Below are 23,325 nucleotides of genomic sequence, written 5' to 3' on the forward strand. Positions count from 1 at the left end.
GACTATTTAATGCACTGTGTGGTCACTTCTTTGAAAATGAACATTGTGACCACATTTACAGCGGTCTTCACTTCAGATCTGGGTCAAAGACTCACACTAACAAAAGTAAGGTAATTTTGTAAAAGTAACATATAATAACCTGTACCATTTATACAGTTGAAAAAGACTACATCAGAAAATATTTTTTTCTAGCATGTCTTTTTTAAGTTAACTATGTAACTATTTTAAAATAAAAAATAATAATAAATTAAGAGTTAATTTTTAATGATAACAATAATTAAGTAAATAATACATAAAAAAATTTCAGTACTGACTTGGTACCAACGTACTGGCACTTTTGTCTACAAACAAATCTTGAATGAATTTGAATGTTTGATTTAAGAGAGACACAAATTTGTTTCTTTATTTATATACAAATTTATTTATATATATATTTATATATACTTTTCAATAAAGTTCAAAATGATTAAATAAGAATTTGCAAAGGTTGCAAAGCAAGCAACTGCAAAACACAATGACACTTGAATATAAATATTCACAATTCTGATCATCAGAAAATATGTTTAATATGTTTAATAGACTTTCATGAAGCACATTCCACATTTACGCTAAATTAAATTATAGAAATTCTCAATTTTATATTTTAGAAAACAGAATATGGCCAATAGTCTGGAAACACAAACATCTTTCTACACACTTTGCTCTTTTTTCCATACTCAATCAGAAATGACTAAAATCAAACTCAATACTGCACCAGAATATCGCTAGGTGTGTAAAGAAGATAATTCCTATCAGAAAGGACTCCTCTCACCCTTCCCACAACTGGTTTAGGTCTCTCTCATCTTGGAGCATGGACCAGAACATCTAGACTCAAAAATACTTTCTTCCTGCAAGCTGTCAGATTTTGGAATAACTTGTCTAACTGTATCTAACTTTGAACTCCTTTCCTCTGAAAAATGGTTTAACTATAGTAACCATGGATTTTGGTTTTAATTTTTCTAAGGGTCATGTTGTTATCTGCCCTAGCTCCCTCTAAATGCATTACAAAACAATGTTTTATAACATTTGTTTGCTAAATTACTACTGTAACTTTACAGAAATGATGTCCTTTAGCATAGAGTATTTTGAGTGATGATAGTAATTTAGTTTCGTTTATAGTACTACTGCTGTAGATTTGTCTTGTTTACTTAGTTACGCATTAAACTGCTAAACTGCAACATCCTGTTTATAAATGAAACAAATGAATCTGACCTGCACTTGAAGTCCTGAACAGATCAGTAGTTTTGCCTCTATGATCCACCCGGCGCTTCCACTCTTGAGACACTTCCCAGACAGCAAGCAGTTTCGGCCCAGATCTGGCCCACATCTGGCCCGCATGGATTTCACATGGGCCAACACTATGTTGCTGTCTGGGTTGCAATGATTACTCTGATAGAAACCGTTTGGCGGAAACGCGGAGCGCCCGCAAGCTGAATCTCGTTGCCAGTCAAGACTAACCGATCCATGATTTATTAGAGATTTATCGAATGGTGATCCACCAAATGCTGATTAAAACTAAAGTAACGAGCCTGGTTTGAAAACGTAAGAAGTAGAAAGTAAAAAGTAGTCCAAAAAATAATACTTAAGTAAACCAATACCAGAAAAATCTACTTAAGTACAGTAATGAAGTATCTGTACATCATTACTTCCCATCTCTGCAATGGGTGAAGTAGGAAATAGCAGATCAGACCACAGGAAACTATTTAATTGCATTGAGCAGTTTTATGTTGAACAAAGTTCAGATCATTAGATCACACTCACAGACATGTGCAAATGTAGCGTTTACATGTAACAGATCAGAGCTAGAACAAGAATAATAGCTACAGTACTTTTAAAGGCCTAAAGCATATGTAAAGATATGTTTGAAGATACATTTTTAAATTCTGTTACAAGTTTGAGAATGATTAAACTGTACAAAAATCTATATTAAATGTAAGAAAATGTAGCAGTCTTTTCAAAAAGGTCACTTGGAGACTCCAAAATGACACCTGCTATCTATAAGGAGTCCATATAATTTAGGACTAGTGTACAAACTAAACCACTCATGAAAAACATTGCAGAACATGATTCTGAACATCTCACTTATTGGAAACAATCACATCATAGGAAAGGCATTTTCTAAAGCTAAATACAGGATGTTAGTCATCTCTGATGTAAGCTAACGACACATAATGGACCTTGAAAAACTGATCTTAACATTTTTTTTTTTTTTTTTTTTTTTTTTACAGAATACTACAAAGAAAAAGAAGAAAAACTTTTTAATTCATCATTGCGTTTTAGTTCTTACTGAATGCACAGGCTATTTTTACAATGTGGTATTGCACCAGTGGGGCTTGACAGAGTAGATGCTCTGGATATTCAATAGGTCACAGTATGTTCCACACCAAGCACTGATTAATGAAAGTAAACACCTATTTGTCTGCAAATAAAGATGCTTTACTTATAGTGGCTCTACATAATAAAACCAGACTTCAGACACATCAGTTCATCTGCAGCAAACTGTAGACTTGATCTGCGTTTGAGTGAACTGGTTTGTCAGGGATTGTGGAGTACAGATGATAAACATTCTTAAGGAAGAAGAAAGAAAGACAGAAAAGACTCAAAGGAAGTTAATCTGTTAGTGTTTTTTTTAATAATGGATGTCTAATTTAGTTATGTGGGTTTGGTATGTAGGAATGTTCACACATACCTCATTTTCCTTCTCATTTTCTTGTTTCTGCTGTTTATCGACCAAAACATCTGTAATGCAATGCAGAAGCGTTTAAACCAGTCATATCAATTTAAAAAACATATGTTAACCTTGAAGAACAAGCTCTTTGTCATAAAGGTTTGACACTTTGCACATTAGTATAATCTCTTCTCGAACTCATTTTATGCAAAAAGCTGTTTTTGGACTGTAGAGGAAGTTTCAAGTTGTGAAACCATAGTGTGTTTTTATAGTAGGTCTGTATTAACATCTCTTGTGTGAAAAGAGCAAAGATTTGATTCTTCATGATATGACCATTTTAATGAAAGAAACATCATTACCTGAGGGCTGGTAAATTGGATTTATAGATGTAATGGCAGAGCGAGTGTCTGTGGGATCTGCTGTGCTGTCCTGTTGTGATTTTGGGTGTTCAAATCCTTTGAAAGAACAGCATGGTGAACAGGGTATTAAAAACTTGGAATATAGAGCTTAAGTTGTTTGTTGTCCTTTATGAGACATTTATGGCAATTTTTTTTTATTTTTGTGTGAAATGTTTCTTTAATAGAAGATGTGGCTAATAATACTGATCTGCTGAAGACTTGAAAGAGAAACTTCAAGCTCACATGGTGACATTTGTTAGCTACTATGTTTTTAATTTTTCTGAGATCATTTCATGAGAATGATGTTCTCTTACCTGCAGATATGGGCTGAGATGTGGCTGGTACAGAAGTGATCAGAGAATATATCTGTGCAGGTTCAGAACAACTCTAGATAACATAATTAATAATTAAGGTCAAGTCCCTTATGACAGTTCTTATAGTTTAATATAAATATTTATTATTGTAAATATTATACACTCACCATACCAATTCCTTGACTGTTCACATCAGGTTTTTTTGATCTAGTTTTATTTCTAAGAATCAAATATTGATCTTTATGGCAATTTTTATGCAAATATCACATTAGAAGCTAAACATTTACAGCTGTTAGACTACAAAAATGTTTTTTTTTTTTTGGAAAAAAAACAACAACCTACAATACATGTCACAGACTACTAAATTGAATGCATGAAAGAAAAACTTACTGTTTTCTTCTTTTTTTACCTAGAAAACAATGAGTTAATGCATTATATATTCAATTTGTATTAATTTAAATATAAAATTGACATTGGCATTAAAATACTTACTTGCAAACCAGCACAGACAGATGAGTCCAGTCACAATCACAGCAACACCAGTGAAAACCAGCACTATAAACCAACATTTTTATCCATGTTTATCAGTATTATGTTTAATTTGGTTGTTTCAGATACATCAGTCCACCTGACTACTGATAGATCCAAAATGAACTTTTTTTTTTTTAATGAATTTGTATGATGTGTGATCTTAAAGAAGCATTTATATTGCATATGTGTAAGTCTGTAAGCCAGGGTTAAAAATGCAGTGACATCTACATCACTGTGGTTTTCCCAGTAAACAAACAAACACATATTTTGGATTAAACACTCCATGTTCATCCTTTATGACCTGACACTTTGTATAATTTTTAAGCATAACAATTTTGGCATTTGCTTGCGAACTTTGCATCTACAGTACTTGCTCTTTTCTGATATTGTGCTGTTACCAGGCGGAGTAGAGGTAGTGATGGAAACTGCATAAAAAACAGTGCCACAGTATGTAGTCGTCACAGTTCTGTCTGTTTGTATTCTTAGTTTCTCCCATTGTCTCCCCCGTCGATCTGTCTACTTTGGTTTAGTCCCTGTTAGCGTTATCTGGTTCACCTGTCTGTCATTATTAGTTAGCCTTTATATATCTGTCTTCGTCATGAGTTCCCTGTCGGTCCTTAATGTTGATTTGAGTTTCAGTGTGTGTGGATATCGCTCTGTGTTCCTGCCTGTTCCTCTTGAAAGTAATTAAAATAAGATTTGTTTTGTACGTTGTATCCTGTCTTCCATCCAGCACCAGCAAACGTAACAGAAGGACCGACCGAAACAGTTTATCCCCGGCGTTTCCCTGCTTTATTTTTTCCGTTTTTTTCTCAGTGTTTGTTTTTTTTTGTTTTTCGTTATGGATAACCCCGCCGTCCTCCTCCTTCTCCTGGAGCAGGGGAATCGCTCTCTCGTGGACCACACTAGAGACTTTGTCCACCTCGTACCACTCACACACTACCCGGACAGCAGCCTTTGCACATTTTACCGTGCAGGACTGAACATCGCCACGAAAGCGCAGCTGTCCGGGGAGGGTCCACGAGAGAGCTTCGCCGACTACATCGAGTGGGTGCTGGTGTCCTGTAGATCTTCGTTGACCGCGGAGGATGACACCAGCCCCACTCAAGACCCAGAGCCCAGCCAACCAGCACCCCGACACGCGGAGTTTGAGCCCGAGCCCACCGCGGATGACGAGCCAGAGCCACGAGCGACAGAGCCCTACACGTCCGATCAGGTGCGAGAGCCGGCTACATCTACCGTGACGGGGGAGTGCAACATGGAGCAAGTGAGGGCTATGGAGAGCCCTGCCCACTGCACCACTGCTGGGGGTGAGCTGGATGATAACTCTGGGGACTTGATTGACTTTTCTACGGAAGATCTAGAGAATAACTCTAGGGAATTAAATAGACTTCTTTACAGAAATATCTACCTGTCACGTTATGCCTGCCTGTATGGAATCCCCACCCACCCTCCCTCTTCTGCCTATGTCAACATCTGTCTGCTCACCGCTGTCCCCTGACAGCCCCTCTGCTCACCCTCAGTCTTCCACCTGTGCAGTGGGCTCGCCGCGGGTCCGCCAGCTTCCATCGGCGTCAGGGCTGGAGGATCCCTCATCTCCGCCTCCAGCCTCAGAGTCCAGAACTCCGCCTCGGCCCTCCGACCCTGCGGCTCCACCACGGCTCTCAGTGTCGCCCTGGATCTTCGGCTCTTCATCTCCGCCTCGGGCTCCTTCACCAGCTGCTCTGCCTCTGTCGGTCGGCCCCATGGAGTCGTCAGCCCTTCTTCCACCATGGCTCCTCCCTCCATCGGCTCCACCGTGGGTCATCATGGCTGTGTTCTGGGTCCTGCTAGGTTCCTCCTGCTCCGGGTCCCTCCTGTTTCCTCCCTGGCTCCTCCCACCATCGTCACCGCCTTGGACTGTGTTTTTTGCCCTTATCACTCTGTTTTTTGTCCCCCTCCCGGGGTTCCGTCCTCCGCCGAAGCCTCCTCCCACATGGACTCTGTTTTTCTGCTGTTTTTTCGCCCCTCTTGTCTGTTTTGTTTTTTGTTTTCTACGCCGCGAGGACGCGCCTATTTGGAGGGGGGCGTAATGTCACAGTTCTGTCTGTTTGTAGTCTTAGTTTCTCCCATTGTCTCCCCCCGTCGATCTGTCTACTTTGGTTTAGTCCCTGTTAGCGTTATCTGGTTCACCTGTCTGTCATTATTAGTTAGCCTTTATATATCTGTCTTTGTCATGAGTTCCCTGTCGGTCCTTAATGTTGATTTGATGTGTGTGGATGTATTGCTGTGTTCCTGCCTGTTCCTGCCTGTTCCTGCCTGTTCCTACGAAGATTTATATTAAATTGTTATTTGTTTGTATCGTATCTTGTTTCTCGACTCGTCCATCCAGCACTACACCCGTAACAGTAGTTATAGTATTCAAATAGAGAAAAAAAAACAATGCAAGTAGTAACCCTGCTGGAAAACACAGCATAATCATGAAATGCATCATTATTTAGTGTACTTACTCATGGTATGTTTTGTCATGCTGGTTGGCAGTTTAGTTGTGGAATGACGGTCAATCAATATATCAATATATCAATCAATATAAAAATAACATATCGCAATCATATTTCACTTTTAGAAGGAAATAATTTCTGAAATTATTTCTAGTTTTACTGTGTGTTGTTGTTTCAGAGATAGACGTTGCTGTTAATGCTGCTGAAACGACATTGTAAATTTTGCAGTAATGTACAATATAGTAAATGTAGCTGTTTGAGGCCATTCAGACAGAATGTGTTTTTGCTTTGAAAAACTCAAGACGTGGACAATGGAATTGGAAAAAAGTGCAAGTTCTTGACATTTAATTTTTTTTAAGTTGAATTTTAAATTGAGCGCTTTGTTTTTACAACACCTTGTCATACACAAGACACTGAAAAAGACACAAGACAAAAGTGCAAAAGGTCAAGCACATCCATCTAGTGCATTTACATATAAAATCAATGGAAAAGTAGTGGAAATTTGATATTTTTACATATAAAAATGCATTCTGTATGAATGGCCCATAACCATGTTGACAAAAGCAGCATAATCATGAATCACATCATTGTTGAATTCTCTGCGTTCTACTGCTTACCATACTTACAAATAAACTTTGAAAATAGACCCCAGCTTTAATATTTAATATAACTTTTGACTCCAGCATATTCATTTTACACTGAGACTTTTATCATTGAGCAATAGTAGATGAACTTACACGTGGTTTCCTTTGTCATACTGGTTGACAGGTTTGTCTTGGACTGGTGGCCTAATAATATAAAAATAACATATTGCAAGGGAAGTCACTTTTCAGAAGAGAATCACTTCTTAAATTTAATATGGAATAACCAGAAATATTTTTATTCGTTACTTACCAGTTTTACTGTATGATGTACTTTCAAAAGTGGACATTACAGTCGATGCTGTTGAAGAACATTGTGAAATATGTGGTGACACACAGTATATTAAGTGTATATATCAGTGACTTACCAGTTTTACTGTGTGTTGTTGTTCCAGAAGTGGACTTTACAGTTAACGCTGCTGAAAAGACATTGTACAATTTGCAGTAATGTACAGTATAGTGAATGTAGCTGTTTGGGCCATTCAGACAGAATGCATTTTTGCTTTGAAAAACTCAAGACGTGGGCAATGGAATTGGAAAAAAGTGCAAGTTCTTGACATTTAATTTTTTTTAAGTTGAATTTTAAATTGAGCGCTTTGTTTTTTTACAACACCTTGTCATACACAAGACACTGAAAAAGACACAAGACAAAAGTGCAAAAGGTCAAACACATCCATCTAGCGCATTTACATATAAAATCAATGGAAAAGTAGTGCAATGGAATGGAAAAATGCATTCTGTGTGAACGGCCCATAACCATGTTGACAAAAGCAGCATAATCATAAATCATATCATTGCTGAATTCTCTAAGTCTTTCTGCTTACCATACTCTGCTTACCAAATAAACTTTGAAAATGGTCCCCTGCTTTATTATTTATTATGGCTTTTGACTCGAGCATATTTACAGGGGCTTTTTTTCATTGAGCAACAGAAGATGAACTTACGTGTGGTTTCCTTTGTCATGCTGGTTGGCAGGTTTGTCTTGGACTGGTGGTCTACTAATATAAAAATAACATATCGCATGGGGAATCAGTTTCAGAAGGGAATCATTTCTCAAATTTAATATGGAATAATCAGAAATATTGTTATTCATTACTTACCAGTTTTACAGTATGTTGTACTTTCAGAAATGGACATTACAGTCGATGCTGTTAAAAAACATTGTGAAATATGTGGTGACACACAGTATATTAAGTGTATATATCAGTGACTTACCAGTTTTACTGTGTGTTGTTGTTCCAGAAGTGGACTTTACAGTTAATGCTGCTGAAAAGACATTGTAAAATTTGCAGTAATGTACAGTATAGTAAATGTAGCTGTTTGGGCCATTCAGACAGAATGCATTTTTGCTTTGAAAAACTCGTGGGCAATGGAATGGAAAAAAAAATGCAAGTTCTCAACGTTTTTTTTTTTTTTTTTTTTTTTTTTTAAGTTGAATTTTACATTTAGTGCTGTGTTTTTACAACTCTGTGTCACACAAGACACTGCAAAAGACACAAGACAAAAGTGCAAAAGGTCAAACACATCCATCTAGTGCATTTACATATAAAATCAATGGAAAAGTAGTGCAATGGAATGGAAAAATGCATTCTGTGTGAACGGCCCATAACCATGTTGACAAAAGCAGCATAATCATGAATCATATCATTGCTGAATTCTCTAAGTCTTACTGCTTACCATACTCTGCTTACCAAATAAACTTTGAAAATGGTCCCCTGCTTTATTATTTATTATGACTTTTGACTCGAGCATATTTACAGTGACTTTTGTCATTGAGCAACAGAAGATGAACTTACGTGTGGTTTCCTTTGTCATGCTGGTTGGCAGGTTTGTCTTGGACTGGTGGTCTACTAATATAAAAATAACATTGCATGGGGAATTAGTTTCAGAAGGGAATCATTTCTCAAATTTAATATGGAATAATCAGAAATATTGTTATTCATTACTTACCAGTTTTACTGTATGTTGTACTTTCAGAAATGGACATTACAGTCGATGCTGTTAAAAAACATTGTGAAATATGTGGTGATACACAGTATATTAAATGTTCAGCAAATAATCATTATAAGGACATTCAGAATGAGTAAGAATAACTGATTTACAAATTCAGTAACTCACAGGTTTTCATGGTTGTTGTAGTCGTATGTTTAGTGGTGGTTGATGTTGAAACTTCAGAGGCAATTGCTCAGAATTAAAGGTCAGTTTACAAAGTCAAACTTTAAAACAAAGTTTGTTTGTTGAAAGTAAAGGTCCTTTGAATACATATTTCTCATACTAGTGATGTAACTTGAAATCATCTCTATATTGGTTCACATGAATATATTAAAAAACCCACTAGTTACTCACTTGTTTTTGTGGTTGTTGGCAAGGTTTTACCAGTAGAGGTCGCTGTTGAGATTAACACACAACAAATACAATTATGCGTATAGTTATTAGATTATCTCAGATTAGAAACAGGTGATTCTTCACAAAGTTGCAAAAACCTTTACTTTCAGTCTTTTTTAGTCATTTTGTTAGTATCATTTTGGCATGAAAACAACACCACAAACATCCATATTAGCAACTGATTCAGTGAATTCAAGTTTCCATAAATTTGTCAGACATAGTCTGGATCTCTGACATCTGAACTTTTATCACATGATTAGCTCAAGCAGCTCTTCCTTTCTGCCTAAATGTATTCAGTTGTTCACTTGTCAAAGTCACACTGTGGTTATGTATTTTTCTGAAAAGGACATTTAGCTCTTTCCTTTATTTTGTTTATTTGTCATTTCATTTCAGCCTATTGAAAGAGTCTTTATAAGGATATACATCCAGACATCTTACACAGTCATATTTTTTTCATATTTCTTTGTTGAAGATGCAGATTTTTTTTTTTTTTTAGATACTTTATTTTTATATCTATTTTTTTCATTCCATAATATCCATCTGGCCTACATAGTAAATCATTAGAATTAAAATAAGAATTATATTGGCTAATATAAATTATACAGGTGTCTCTAATTATATGCTCATATTTTTAAAAATCATAACAGTAATACAGTAATAACTCACCGTTGATGGTGTATGTGTCACTGTATGGTGATCTGATCTCAGGTTGAGTCTTGAGTGAATAAACACAGGACAGCTGTCTGCTGTTCACTGATCGTGTGAAGAGTTCACTATGATTTAAATAAAACATACAAAGATTCTTTCCAGTCTGACTCCACTGAGAGTCACGTTGATACAGAAGATCATCATCCTCAGTGTAGAGACTACAGATGAAATCAGCTCTGACTGAAAGTGGTATTTCACATGATATGATGGACTGGACATCATCGCCATTAAAACTGATGATGGGTTTCTGAAGTGAATCTGTTTGAAGACAAATGATCCAGTTACTAAAACCCCGGGCCATAATGGTTTCCAAACCACAAGAACAGCAGAGAAATATCTCACTTAGAACCATCACTGTGGCAAAAGGAGAAACAGATGATGGTTTATTAATGCCTCGCTCATGTATTGTGTAGTAACAGTTAATGTCGAGTGAAACAGGTGATTTTACAGCTGCCCATCTGAGCACTTCAGCACCAGTGAGCTCGAGCTCACATGATGGACTGACTTTTACAGTCTTTTCTGCTCTGTTTGTGTTGAAATAACACTGATTCACTGTAACATCTGCTGGCGTCTCACAGCTGATCTTCACTGAGCTGGACTCTCTTATGACATCTGGAGATACTTTTACAGTAGGAGATTCCGTAACAACCCGAAAGAGATCGATCACTACTTCACATCTCTTAACTGACAATGTTTACAGGCACAATAATATTCTGACAATAATTACATATTTTGGGGTTCTAAAAACCCAAATAAGACAAGTGCTGATTATATACAAAGTATTCAACTGCAAAATGAATATGTCGGGTAGGTTCACATGTAGCCTTATGATAAACATGTTGAAATATTTTAGACAATGACACTTTGTTCAACCCACATGTGGACAGTATTTAATCAGCATTAAACAATAGAAATCACTTACTGTAAGACTGAACCTCCATCAGGAGCTGAAAAACTATGAAGATGAGCAACTCCATTACAGCGAGTGTGAGAAAAGTGACGAGACTCACACAGTAGGTGAATTAGGAAGTAACACAACACAGGAAACCAGATATGCTTTCTACAGTCTGTTTTATGAAGATGGGAGTGATCGTGAGACTCACATGCACAGTTGTGTTCACTGCAAACCTTTATTCTAGTATAGTGGTTTTCAAACAGTGGGTCGCAAGTTTAATTAACAAGTTTTAGGTGGACATTGTAACACTTATGTTCAGTTTTTATCATGTTTTCATTGTGTTTTGGGTCCTGTCTTCCGTTGGCCTAGTTTCTGATTCTTTTCACTAGTTGTTTGGTTATGTCATCAGTTCCAGTGTATTTAGGCCTTCTGTTCCTTTAGTTTGTTGTCTAGTATTGTTTTTGTGTATGACACTGTTTTGTTTGCTCATCGTCAATAGAGTTACCTGTGTTGTGTTGTTTTGTTTAACTATGACTTTTTGTTATTTCCCTGTTAAAAAAACAGGGAAATATAGGTATATTTAGGTATATTTTGAACGTGGCTGCTGGTTTGAGCTGGTTTAAGCTGATCCTGGGCAGGAGATAGTTGCTAAGGACCGGTTTAGGACTAGCACATGACCAGCTTAAACCAGCTCATGACCATCTTAAACCAGTTTAAACCAGCAGCCATGCTTCAGAACATACCTAACCAGCATATGCTGTTTTTTTTCAACAGGGTTGGAACTCTTTTGATTTACAGATTTCACCAGTGTTTCTCACAGTGCTTGCAAGTACAGAATTCACAAACAAATGACTCTGAGTTCTGAGTACTTTTTTTCTGTACATCCACGAAATCTACTTGAAATTGTAAGTTTGTGTGTTGCCTAACATCCCAGCATAAACACTTCTGATAAAATATTTGTTATTAAAGCATCAACATTCACGAACCACTGTTATTTTTACTAAAAGCAATAGGCTGCTGCATGCGTGGTTGCAAAATGCACAGAATTTTGAGCGGTGAGTGGATTCTCTGGTTGTCCATTGCATTCCAGAAATCAACATTGTTTAACGCTGCAAATACGTGTTATAAATAGATAGATAATAGACAATAGATAACTCTGCCTATGCTTCCGCGTGCTAATTGTTTTTGTTTTATATTACTTGTTCTTGTTGCTTTTGTGCAATACATGAATAGCAATTCATTTGTTTTATTTTGTCTTATTTTTCTGTTTGACAGAAATAAACTCAAAATAATGATTGTTTTTCCAGCTACAGAAGGCGTACTTTCCTCTCCCCATGCTATGTTTTCATTGGTAGAATCTGCCTCATAGGCGCTTACCAGTCAAAGCAGGTCTCAGAGGACGTCACGTGTGCTAGCCAACACCCTTTTTACAATCTAGATGATAATTGTCGGCAATGATGTAATGCAGCAGTAACGCATGCTTGTAACTATACTCTAATTATTAATTTTGGAAACTGTAACGCTAAATTACTCCGTTACTAAAAAAAAAAAAGAATCAAATTACAGTGACGCGTTACAAAGTAATGCGTTACTGCCCAACACTGCTCAGAAGTTTTCATCAGTCTGACAAATTCTTGACTTAACTTTCCGAAAGCATGTCAGCTGCTATTGATTCAATATTTAACTTAATAAAATGTAAGTATTAAAGTCCTTTAATAAAACAGTTAGGCTGCTTTTACTTGCTGTGCCACCAAGACAGCAAAATATGCAGTATTCATGTGTACACCTCACACTCATACCTTTGTTCATGTTTAACCTTATTTTTATAGCATAGTTTATTGATTTCACACAGAGCTGTATACTCGGTGGTCACTTTATAAGGCACAAAAATGGTCAATGATCATAAAGTACATAATAATAAATTAATGTTATTTAGTTAAAAAATAACAATAAAAATAACAACTTTATTGTTGGGATTTGTGTGCATGTTAAAAGCAATGTGTATGAGCAAAAGTAAAAGAAAGTAAACAGGTCATCCATGTTTTGAGGAGCACACAGGGGAAGTTATTAGAGATGTTGTTTCCATCTGGCAGGAGGTGTAGTTCAGCTCTGTGAGAACATCAGCAGAACCTGCAGAGATACAGACTTTATTATTATATGTTTCCATATCATGGAGTTCAGTTTATGCACAACTAAACCTGTATATTGTACTTACTAGTATAGCGGTACATACAAATTATGTAGAGTCCAGACAGAAATAAAGCATTGAGTCTGTGAAAAGAAAATAATACTTTTTTTTAATTATAATTTTTTTAAATTATAAATTAAATTACATTATGTAATTAAATTGCATTATTAATTATTATTATTATTTAAACCATGTTTATATTGTGATAAGGGAGTGAATATGGATAATTGCACTAAATCAGATGAATTATGTGCAGGTTTTTAAAATTATACTATATAATATGTATACTTTTACCATTTGAGGAAAAGTAGATGAATCTTTGTCATGTTTGTTGGCAGTTTTGTTTTAGAATGGAGGTTTACTAATATAAAACTAATATATCACAAGGGGAATAACATTTCAGAAGGGAATCTTTTCTCAGATTTAAAATTATCTAGAATAACCAGTAAATGTGTTATCAGTAACTTACCAGTTTTACTGTATGTTGTTTCAGAGGTGGACATTACAGTTAATGCTGTTGAAAAGACATTTTGAAATTTACAGTGACGTACAGTATAATAATATTCACAGCGTTTGCAGTGGAATGGGGAAAAAAGCATGAGGTCTTGAGACAAGTCTTTAAAAGCTGAATTTTAAATTGGGCACCATGTTTTTACAAGACAAGACACAAGACACAAGCTCAATGGTCAAGCACATCCATTTAGTGCATTTACATATAAAAACAATGGAAAAGTGTAACGCCATGCCAGCAGAGGGAGCCCTCACCCACTGACTGACTATTGCTGCTCCCTCTGCTGCTTCATTGGTAACTTCCTGTTTGGTGGCAATAAAAGGAGGCCATTTTCAAACAGGAAGCTGTAAAGTATTGTTTTGCTCTTGTGGACTCTACCAAGCGTTTATCTCTGTTTTCATTGCCACGGTTTTGTTTTATATTCATAGTTCTGTCTAGTTTTTGCTATTGTTCCTTTCCTTGTTTATTTGTTACCTTTTGGACTGCTCTCCCTGGTTTTTGGACTCTGCCTGTTTTGTGGATTACGTTATTGTGTTGCCTTCGTCACTCTGTTTGTCTGGATACTGACCCTGCCTGTCTGACTACGATCTGTAAATAAAAGCTCACACTTGGATCTTACACGCTTCCGACGAGTCCTCATTACAAAAAGTAACACAATTGAATGGAAAAATGCATTCGTGTGAACAGCCCATAACCATGTTGGAAAAAAAGTATAATCATGAAGCACATTATTGTTGAATTATGTGACTGCTTATGCTTGTGACTAAACTTTGAAAATGGACCCCAGCTTTATTATTTATTATGACTTTTGACTCCACCATATTCATTTTACACTGAGACTTTTGTCATTGAGCACTGATGAACTTATTTGTAGTTTACTTTGTCATGCTAGTTGGCAGGTTTGCCTTGGACTGGTGGCCTATAAAAATAACACATTGCAGGGGAAATCACTTTCAGAAGGGAATCCTTTCTCAGATTTAATATGGAATAACCAGAAATGTTGTTATTTGTTACTTGCCAGTTTTACTGTATGTTGTACTTTCAGAAGTGGACATTACAGTCGATGCTGTTGAAAAAAAACATTGTGAAATATGTGGTGATACACAGTATAAAAAATGTTTAACAAATAATCATTAGAAGGACATTTAGAATGGAGTAAGAATAACTGTTTCACAAATTCAATTACTCACAGGTTTTAATGGCTGTTGTAGTAGTTTGTTCAGTGGTGGTTGATGTTGAACCTGCAGAGACAATTGATCAGAATTAAAGGTCAGTTTACAAGGTCAAACTTTAAAGCAAAGTTTGTTTGTTGAAAGTAAAGGTCCTTCAAACACATATGTCTCATACTAGTGATGTAACTTGAAATCACCTTTATAGTGGTTCACACAAATATATTAAAGTGCCCCTATAATGCCATTTGAAAGGTTGCTAATATTGTTTTAACAGACTCCCAAAACAGGTTTACATGTATGCAAGGTCAAAAAACACTTAGGTTTTCTCCAAAAATAGATTTAATTTTACCCCATTTATAAATGATTCATAAACGACTCGTGTTCGAATTTGAGTCTCACTGTACATTCTCAAAACGCAAACGTCCTAAGCATGTAAACGGTTATTTGTTTAATGTCTGGAATAACCTCTGCTTATTAAAAAGTTACGTTCATATACATTACAGGAGCGAACAGCAGAGGAACATGATAAACATCAAACATCGGATGTTCACCATGTTTACAAATGACAAAATGCTCATTCTGAAATCTGAATAAAGATTTATGCTTTGTATACATATAATTTGCCTTGTACAGTTAATCACGGTTTATGCTGTAGGTAATGATTTAAATGATTTAAATGACTAAAAAGATAAAATGACACTTTAAAAATGAAACTAATACTGTCAGCAAATGGCGGTACGTCACTGATTTTATTCATTCAGGAATCATTCATTCAGGAATGAAGCAAGTGAATCGAATGGGTAATTGAATCAATGACTCAGATTCGTTTAAAAACGCACGTTCATTCATAAACTGAACACAGCTGTGTTTGAATAGAGATGCAGCTCAGCTGTGACTTTTCATTGACGAAATTGAGCGAAATCAGGTAACATTAGTGTTGTCAGATAATGTAATTTAAGGCACCTAATATAATAGAATTTGAGCGATCTTTAAGAGTTTGAAATAGAAGTTGCTCAATCAAACTTGGAGAACGCTGACTAAGTACATAATAGTACGGATTTAAAGACATCAAGCTTTATTTCCAATATTTTAATTTCAATACAACATAGAGCAATATAGTAACAGAGGCTTGTATTGTATTATTTATTGTATATTCGAATCAGTTTCAGATACTAATACCAGATATATTCATGTTTAATATTTCCTGCATAATTCCTTACGTAAAGAAGTATATTTTGTGTTGGATCAGTTAACTGTGTGGCAAGTGCGCAGCTGACACACCCACCTGAACAATTGGAAAACATCTCTTATCCTGCTCGAAAGAACGATAAACATTGCAGATAACATTTTAAGTAAAAATTAATTTACATACACATATCCTAAAAACTAGTCCTGTGTGACTGATACGCTTAAAATCGGGTGATTTTAGGTCTGCGGGTTAGCTGTGAGTCAATGGTGCTCTCTGTCACTTCCGGTGGCTTCACGGCCTAACGGCAGTTTAGAACGCAATGAGCGATCCAGTCATTATATATAGATCAGTGGAGCCGACTCTTTTTTTTTTTTTTTTTTTTTGATAGACAATAACTTTATTTATCGTGCACTGTCGGCTTCACAACTTTGCAGAAAGATCATATTTGAAAAAGCATAAAAGGGGCACTTTAAAAAACCCACTGGTTACTCACTTGTTTTTGTGGTTGTTGGCAAAGTTTTACCAGTAGAGGTCGCTGCTGAGATTAACACACAACAAATACAAATATGCGTATAGTTATTAGATTATCTCAGATTAGAAACAGGTGATTCTTCACAAAGTTGCAAAAACCTTTACTTTCAGTCTTTTTAAGTCATTTTGTTAATATCATTTTGGAGGGAAAACAACACCACAAACATCCATATTAGCAACTGATTCAATGATTTTTTTTTTTTATTGACATCTTTATTTTTATATTTATTTTTTTCATTCCATAATATCCATCTGGCCTACATAGTAAATCATTAGAATTAAAATAAGAGTTATATTGGCTAATATAAATTATACAGGTGTCTCTAATCATATTCATATTTTTAAAAATTGTAACAGTAATACAGTGATAACTCACCTCTGATGGTGTATGTGTCACTGTGTGGTGATCTGATCTCAGGTTCAGTCTTGAGTGAATAAACACAGATCAGCTGTCTGCTGTTCACTGATCGTGTCAAGAGTTCACTGTGACTTAAATAAAACATACAAAGATTCTCTCCAGACTGACTCCACTGAGAGTCACGTTTATACAGAAGATCATCATCCTCAGTGTAGAGACTACAGATGAAATCAGCTCTGACTGGAAGTGGTATTTCACATGATATCCTGAGCAAGTCGTCATCTTTACCAACACTGATGATGGGTTTCTGAAGCAGGGGCGTCGCTAGGGCTAATCATTCGGGGCTCGAGCCCCGAAAGTTTTTACTCCAGCCCCGAATGTTTTTTTGTATGGCCCTATGATTTCCATGGAATTTGACAAAGTTTGAATGATTTAATCAAAAGTTGGTCATAAACTTAAATCAAGTCGCGATATGGACTGGTATCTGTAAATATTATGCTGCAAAAGACTATTTAAATATGAATCCTGCATGTTCTGCGTGTCTTTTTATGAATGAACGGCGCGGATGCGCGGTTTCGTTTTCTATACGTGTAATACTGACACGCGCAGTGATTTCAGCGTCTGCCGTTTCACTAAATGAGGGCGTAAATACATTAACAACATCTCCAGAACTGCTCTGAGAGTCACTTCATGAGCATTTCACTGTTTCATTTGAGTAAAACAAGCGTCAAATATATACACAGAAATTTAAAAGTATTCACGGCAAGTCGGCAACCCGTCAAAATAAAAGTTCGGTTTAACTTTATTAATCATTCAGTATAATGTACGTGCCTCGTACTACTACTACTACTACTATTAATTAATAAAAATGTATATATTTTTTTAACACAATATTTCTTCCATGTTTTACATTTTAATAGTAAATAGTTTAATAATTTTCATTAAAAGATCAATTAAATCAATATTTTATACCTTCATCTGATAACCAGAAAAATACACAACACAGAATTCCATAAGGCATGTAAAAATAAATAAAAGTTGTTTTTATGCATTCGAATAAACAGACATGCTAAAACATATGTGGTAACAATAAAACGTGAAGTGAGAAAAAAGTTAAACATTTCATAGGGTCCTAAACATGTAATTTTTCTTAACTTTTGATAAATTGACGGTAATTTAACCATTAAAAAGAAGACCAGAAAAATGAAAACAGAAAACAGAATTTGAAAAAAATAAACTAAAATGGAATTTGGGAAAAAAATAGGGCCCTATTTTTGCATCCAACTATATATTTGTTACAGTTATAAATACATTTTCAAATGTATTATTTTATTTGTCTAACATATTTTTGTAATGTTATAATTTTGTTATAATACTTGGATATGTTTGCTATTTGCAGTGATTACTATTTACTATTGTTAATAGTCCCGGTTTAATGCCCCCGGACCCCCCTAGAAGGATCCAGGTTCAACCACTTGTGTCAAACAAAATCTTATGTGAGCATGATGTGAGCTCCCACCAACTACCACTAGCCCCTGATGTTTTGGCACCAGCCCCGGATGTTTTAAAATCCTAGAAACGCCCCTGTTCTGAAGTAAATCTGTTTAAAGACAAATGATGCCGAAAGAGATCAATCACTACCTCACATCTCTTAACTGACAATGTTTACAGGCACAATAATATTCTGACAGCAATTACATATTTTGGGGTTCTAAAAACCCAAATAAGACAAGTGCTGATTATATACAAAGTATGTAAATATATAATGTATGTTCACATGTAGCCTTATGATCAACATGTTGAAATATTTTAGACAATAACACTTGTGGACAGTATTTAATCAGCATTAATCAATAGAAATCACTTACTGTAAGACTGAACCTCCATCAGGAGCTGAAAAACGATGAAGATGAGCAACTCCATTACAGCGAGTGTGAGAAAAGAGACAAGACACACAGTAGGTGAATTAGGAAGTAACACATCAGAACACAGGAAACCATATATGCTTTCTACAATCCGTTTTATGAAGATGAGAGTGATCATGAAACAGTTGTGTTCACTGCAAACCTTTACTCTATTATAGTGGTTTTCAAACAGTGGGTCACAAGTTTTAGGTGGGCATTGTAACACTTATGTTCAGTTTTCATGTTTTCATTGTGTTTTGGGTTCTGTCTTCCTTTGTTGTCATTTGGCCTAGTTTCTCATTCTGTTCACCAGTTGTTTAGTTAATTATCTCATTAGTTCTAGTGTATTTAAGCCCTTCAGTTTATTAGTTCATTGTGTGGTACTGTTTGTGTGTAACACACTGTTTTGTTTGCTTAGCATTAATAGAGTTACCTGTTTTGTTTATTTTAATAAAGTCCTTTCATTATTTGGAAGGAATTTGGATATTTTTATCACATTCTTTGGACCTAAATGTGACAGACGTAAGTTTGATTTACAGATTAAAGTGTAGGTTTATAGATCAACAGTGCTTGCAAGTGTAGTAGGATGCACAAGCAAAAGAAACGAGTTGATTCTTATAATGAATAGTTCAGAAGTCACAAACTCAGAAGTTATACGTTTGCATCAGTCTGACAAATTCTTTACTGGATGAACTCTCCAAAACCATGTCAGCTGCTATTGATTCAATATTCAACTTCAGTGCTGTGTCAATTCCTTTAATTAAGCATTTATGCTGCTTTTACTTGCTGTGCCCCACCTAGAAAGCAAAATATGCAATATTCATGTGTACACCTCACACTCATACCTTTGTTCATTTTTAAGCTTATTTTTACTGCATACCATAGTAAATAGTTTGGTGATTTCAGACATATAGCTGTACACTCAGTGGTCACTTTATAAAGCATGTTTGCTCCTTAATGCAAAAAAATGTAATCAGATAATCATATGGAAGCAACTGCATAAAAGAATGCAAACAAAATCAAGCAGTTCAGATGGTCAATGATCATAAAGTGGATATTAATATATTAATTTTATTTAGTTAAAAATAATACAATTTTATAAAAATAAAAAACACTGATACATTTGCTTAATGTGTTTTTGCTATAAAAAAAAAAAAAAAAAAAAAAAAAAACGAAACGGGCAGTGGAATGTGAAAAATAACAGTCAAGCTCAACGGTAAAGCACATCTGTCTAGTACATTTACATGTTAAAAAAAAAAAATGGAAACGTACTGCAGTGGAATGGAAAAATGCATTCAGTGGAATGTCCCATATCTAAACCTTGAAAATGGACCCCATCTGTATTATTTAATATGACTTTTAAATCCAGCATAGTCATTTTACACTGTGACTTTCATCATTGAGCAATAGTGGATGAACTCACAAGTGGTTTCCTTTGTCATGCTGGTCAGCAGGTTTGTCTTGGACTGGTGGCCTACTAATATAAAAATAACATTGTAAGGGAAATCACTTTTAGAAGGGAATCATTTCTCAAATGTAATATGGAATTACCAGAAATGTTGTTATTAGTAACTTACCAGTTTTACTGTATGCTTTACTTTCAGAAGTGGACATTACAGTCGATTTTGTTATGTGGTGATGCAGAGATGAATAAATGTTCAACAAATATTCATATAAGGACATTCAGAATGGAGTAAGAATAACTGATATACAAACTCAATTACTCACTGGTTTTCATGGTTGTTGTAGTAGTTTGTTGAGTGGTGGTTGATGTTGAAACTGTGGAGATAATTTATCAGAATTACAGAGAGTTCATTTGCATGATTTATTATATGTATTTCTTATATTATTACATTATGAGGATCAGTTTATACTATTTGCCACGTTTTACACAGTTTGTTTGTTTGAAGGTAAAGGTCCTTCAAATATAAAAAAACAACATTACCTCTATATTGGTTCACATGAGTAAATAATAATAAAAATAATAAAAACTTACCCCGGACTATTGGGAATAATGGGAACATCGCACTGCATCCCCTAGAGGACACTTTGGGGATGCCTTCAGCGGACAGGTGTCTGAAGTGCATGTGGAAACACGACAACAAACTTGACATTGGCCTATGACGTGCTACTGGTGCGACCTCGAGTATAAAAGGGGCACCTGTAGGAAATGTCATCAGCTTCTTGTCTTCAGGAGCCATTTGTTTGTGTGTGCATATGAAAAAAAAAAAAAGACAATGAGTGAGCGTAATTTTAAGAAATGTGTTCCACCATGCAACAGATTTATTACACCCAGCTATCCCCATGAGCTATGTGTAATGTGTCTCGGGGCACAGCATGCACGGTCGGCTCTCGAGGGAGCCGGCTGTGTTTACTGTGATTTCTTTACGGTGAAGCAGCTGCATTCACGCTTGGCTCTGTTTCGGCAGAGAGCATGTTACTGGGCCGGTCTAGATCCGAGGAGATAGACGTGACAGGGATCGAGGCGGACGCTACTTCTCAACCCGCCTCCTCCCCGTCACACACGTATGTATGGGGCTAAGCCTGGACTGGTCGGTGGAAAAGCAGGAACGCGCTCCCAGTAGTTGCCTGGATGAGCGCATCCTAGCGGGTCATAGACGCTCCTTCCCTCCGAGCCTTCCATTCCTCTCTGAGCTTCACAGCGAGCTGCTGAGGTCATGGAGGAATCCCTTTTCTGCTCGCGTCTTCCCCCCAGCAAGTCTAATTATGCTAATATAAAGGGGTTGGAAGACAGCGGGTACACGAAGATGCCTCAGATGGAGGAATCCCTTGCGGGCTTCCTTGCATCTTCCCAGGCATCTTCATGGAAGGCTCCTACCTAGCCCTCGAAGCCATGCCGGTTTACATCTAAGCTCGTGGGCAAGGCATACGCAGCGGCCAGGCAGGCCGGTGGTGCTCTGCATACTATTTCAGTATTGCTGGCTTACCAGGCGGACCTGCTAAGGGACACTGATGCGGTGGGGGGTGTGGCTCCGGCTGAAACTGAGGAGCTCCGCCGTTCGTCCGATCTTGCCCTCCATGCGTCCAAGCAAGCGGCTCGTGCCATCGGCCGCTCTCTTGCAGCACTTATTGTCACGGAGAGGCATTTGTGGCTTAATCTGTCGAGGCTAGAGGAGAAGGACAGATCATTTCTCCTTGATGCCCCAGTATCGCCATCCAGACTTTTCAGAGCTGCCGTTGAGATGGTAGTCCGTAAATTCAGAGAGGCGAAGGATAAGTCAGCAGCATTCGAGTGCTACATCAGCAGGAAGCGTCCCTCCGCTCTCACACCTGAACCTGTGCCTGCTGCCTAGCTGGCGGCAAGATCAGAAGGCGAGCGTAGCTGCTAGAGCCCCGCCACTGAGAGGCCATGGTGCCGGGCAGCGACCTCGATCGAGGCAGAGACAGGACCTCAGGGAAGTCATCAACGCTAGAAAGAAAAGATCGAAACCCTGAGATCCCATGTCTGTGAAGCGATTCCCACAAGATCCCAATGCATCATTTCTTCAGTAGTGAATGGGTTAGTCAATTCATGCACACATATGTACACTTAGTTGTCACTTTATTAGGTATATGTTTGCTCCTTAATGCAAAAAAAAAAAAAATGCATACCAAAAGCAAGCAGGTCAGATGATCATGGATCATAAAAAAACTGACTATATTTAATTACTTTTTTTTTTAATGCATCAGTTAAAATAAAAATGGTATATGTTGCCTTTAAGTTGTATTTCATTTGAAGATCTTAAACTATTGGAGGACATTTCGAGGTTTGTGTTTTTATGTCTTATAAATGTGTTATAATTCTTTTTTTTAACATTTAACACATATTTAATATCAGTGCAAAATAAAAAATATACATGCGTTTCTGTCTCTGGTTGAATCAGGCAGAGTAGAGGCTGCTGTGAAAATAGCTGATAGAATCAGCATTGTGTCAGAGTGTGATGTGATACGACAGACATGAAACTATACAGTATGCAGTAAATCAGTCACCAGAGAAAATGGTTGGTTATAAAGTTTAGCTAAAACACAGTGAACGCACTAATTTTTTGACAGTGAAGCAGTTTAAGGTGAAATGAGCAAAATGCCTCTGTGTACTTGTTTTTTTATTTAAACTAATTTTCTAATAAACTTATTTACTCACAAATGTTTGTGGAAGTTGTCAGAGTTTCACCAATAGAGGTCGCTGTTGAGACTGAAAAGAGGTTTCAACAATATCACAAGGTGCATTTAGTACAGGGTTCGGCAAGTAAGTTTGGCGTCGGGCCAAAAAAATTTGCAACTACATGGCGGTCCAGAACATAATCAAAGGATGAATTAAGAAATTCATTGATGAAAAATGCAACTACAATTGCCTGTGGCAGATACTAAAAACACTGAGCTGGACTCTCTTATGACATCTGGAAATACTTTTAC

At 36.5% G+C, this 23,325-nt stretch overlaps 1 protein-coding gene and 1 long non-coding RNA gene across 2 annotated transcripts; both read right to left on the reverse strand.

Moving 5' to 3' along the window:
- Nucleotides 1-1,781: 1,781 nt before the first annotated feature.
- LOC127173424 (uncharacterized) lies at nucleotides 1,782-11,175 on the reverse strand. Its single transcript, XM_051123319.1, has 19 exons — nucleotides 11,087-11,175; nucleotides 10,123-10,422; nucleotides 9,418-9,459; nucleotides 9,190-9,240; nucleotides 9,022-9,069; nucleotides 8,868-8,921; nucleotides 8,287-8,337; nucleotides 8,172-8,219; nucleotides 8,016-8,069; nucleotides 7,440-7,490; nucleotides 7,325-7,372; nucleotides 7,168-7,218; nucleotides 3,912-3,974; nucleotides 3,810-3,828; nucleotides 3,587-3,638; nucleotides 3,420-3,492; nucleotides 3,067-3,162; nucleotides 2,729-2,778; nucleotides 1,782-2,606 (listed from the first exon to the last, which is right to left on the reverse strand). Exons 1-19 carry the CDS (start codon nucleotides 11,139-11,141, stop codon nucleotides 2,520-2,522), a joined length of 1,293 nt encoding a protein of 430 aa, XP_050979276.1. The 5' UTR covers nucleotides 11,142-11,175; the 3' UTR covers nucleotides 1,782-2,519.
- Nucleotides 11,176-14,031: 2,856 nt separating this feature from the next.
- Nucleotides 14,032-17,118, reverse strand: LOC127173426 (uncharacterized). Its single transcript, XR_007828749.1, has 4 exons — nucleotides 17,027-17,118; nucleotides 16,613-16,657; nucleotides 14,949-14,999; nucleotides 14,032-14,824 (listed from the first exon to the last, which is right to left on the reverse strand). It is a non-coding gene; the product is annotated as an uncharacterized LOC127173426 (long non-coding RNA).
- Nucleotides 17,119-23,325: the final 6,207 nt, after the last annotated feature.

This window comes from Labeo rohita, chromosome 11 (genome assembly GCF_022985175.1).
Source record: "Labeo rohita strain BAU-BD-2019 chromosome 11, IGBB_LRoh.1.0, whole genome shotgun sequence".
In the NCBI taxonomy this organism is placed as follows: Eukaryota; Metazoa; Chordata; class Actinopteri; order Cypriniformes; family Cyprinidae; genus Labeo; species Labeo rohita.

Excerpts from the sequence above, each read along its gene's own strand:
- LOC127173424 (XM_051123319.1), bottom strand. The coding sequence starts at position 11,141 with ATGGAGTTGCTCATCTTCATAGTTTTTCAGCTCCTGATGGAGGTTCAG. Across the intron at positions 8,220-8,286 it reads AACAACACACAGTAAAACTG|CATCGACTGTAATGTCCATT; the intron begins GTAAGTCACTGA and ends GTTTTTTAACAG. Across the intron at positions 7,219-7,324 it reads TACATCATACAGTAAAACTG|GCCACCAGTCCAAGACAAAC; the intron begins GTAAGTAACGAA and ends TTATATTATTAG.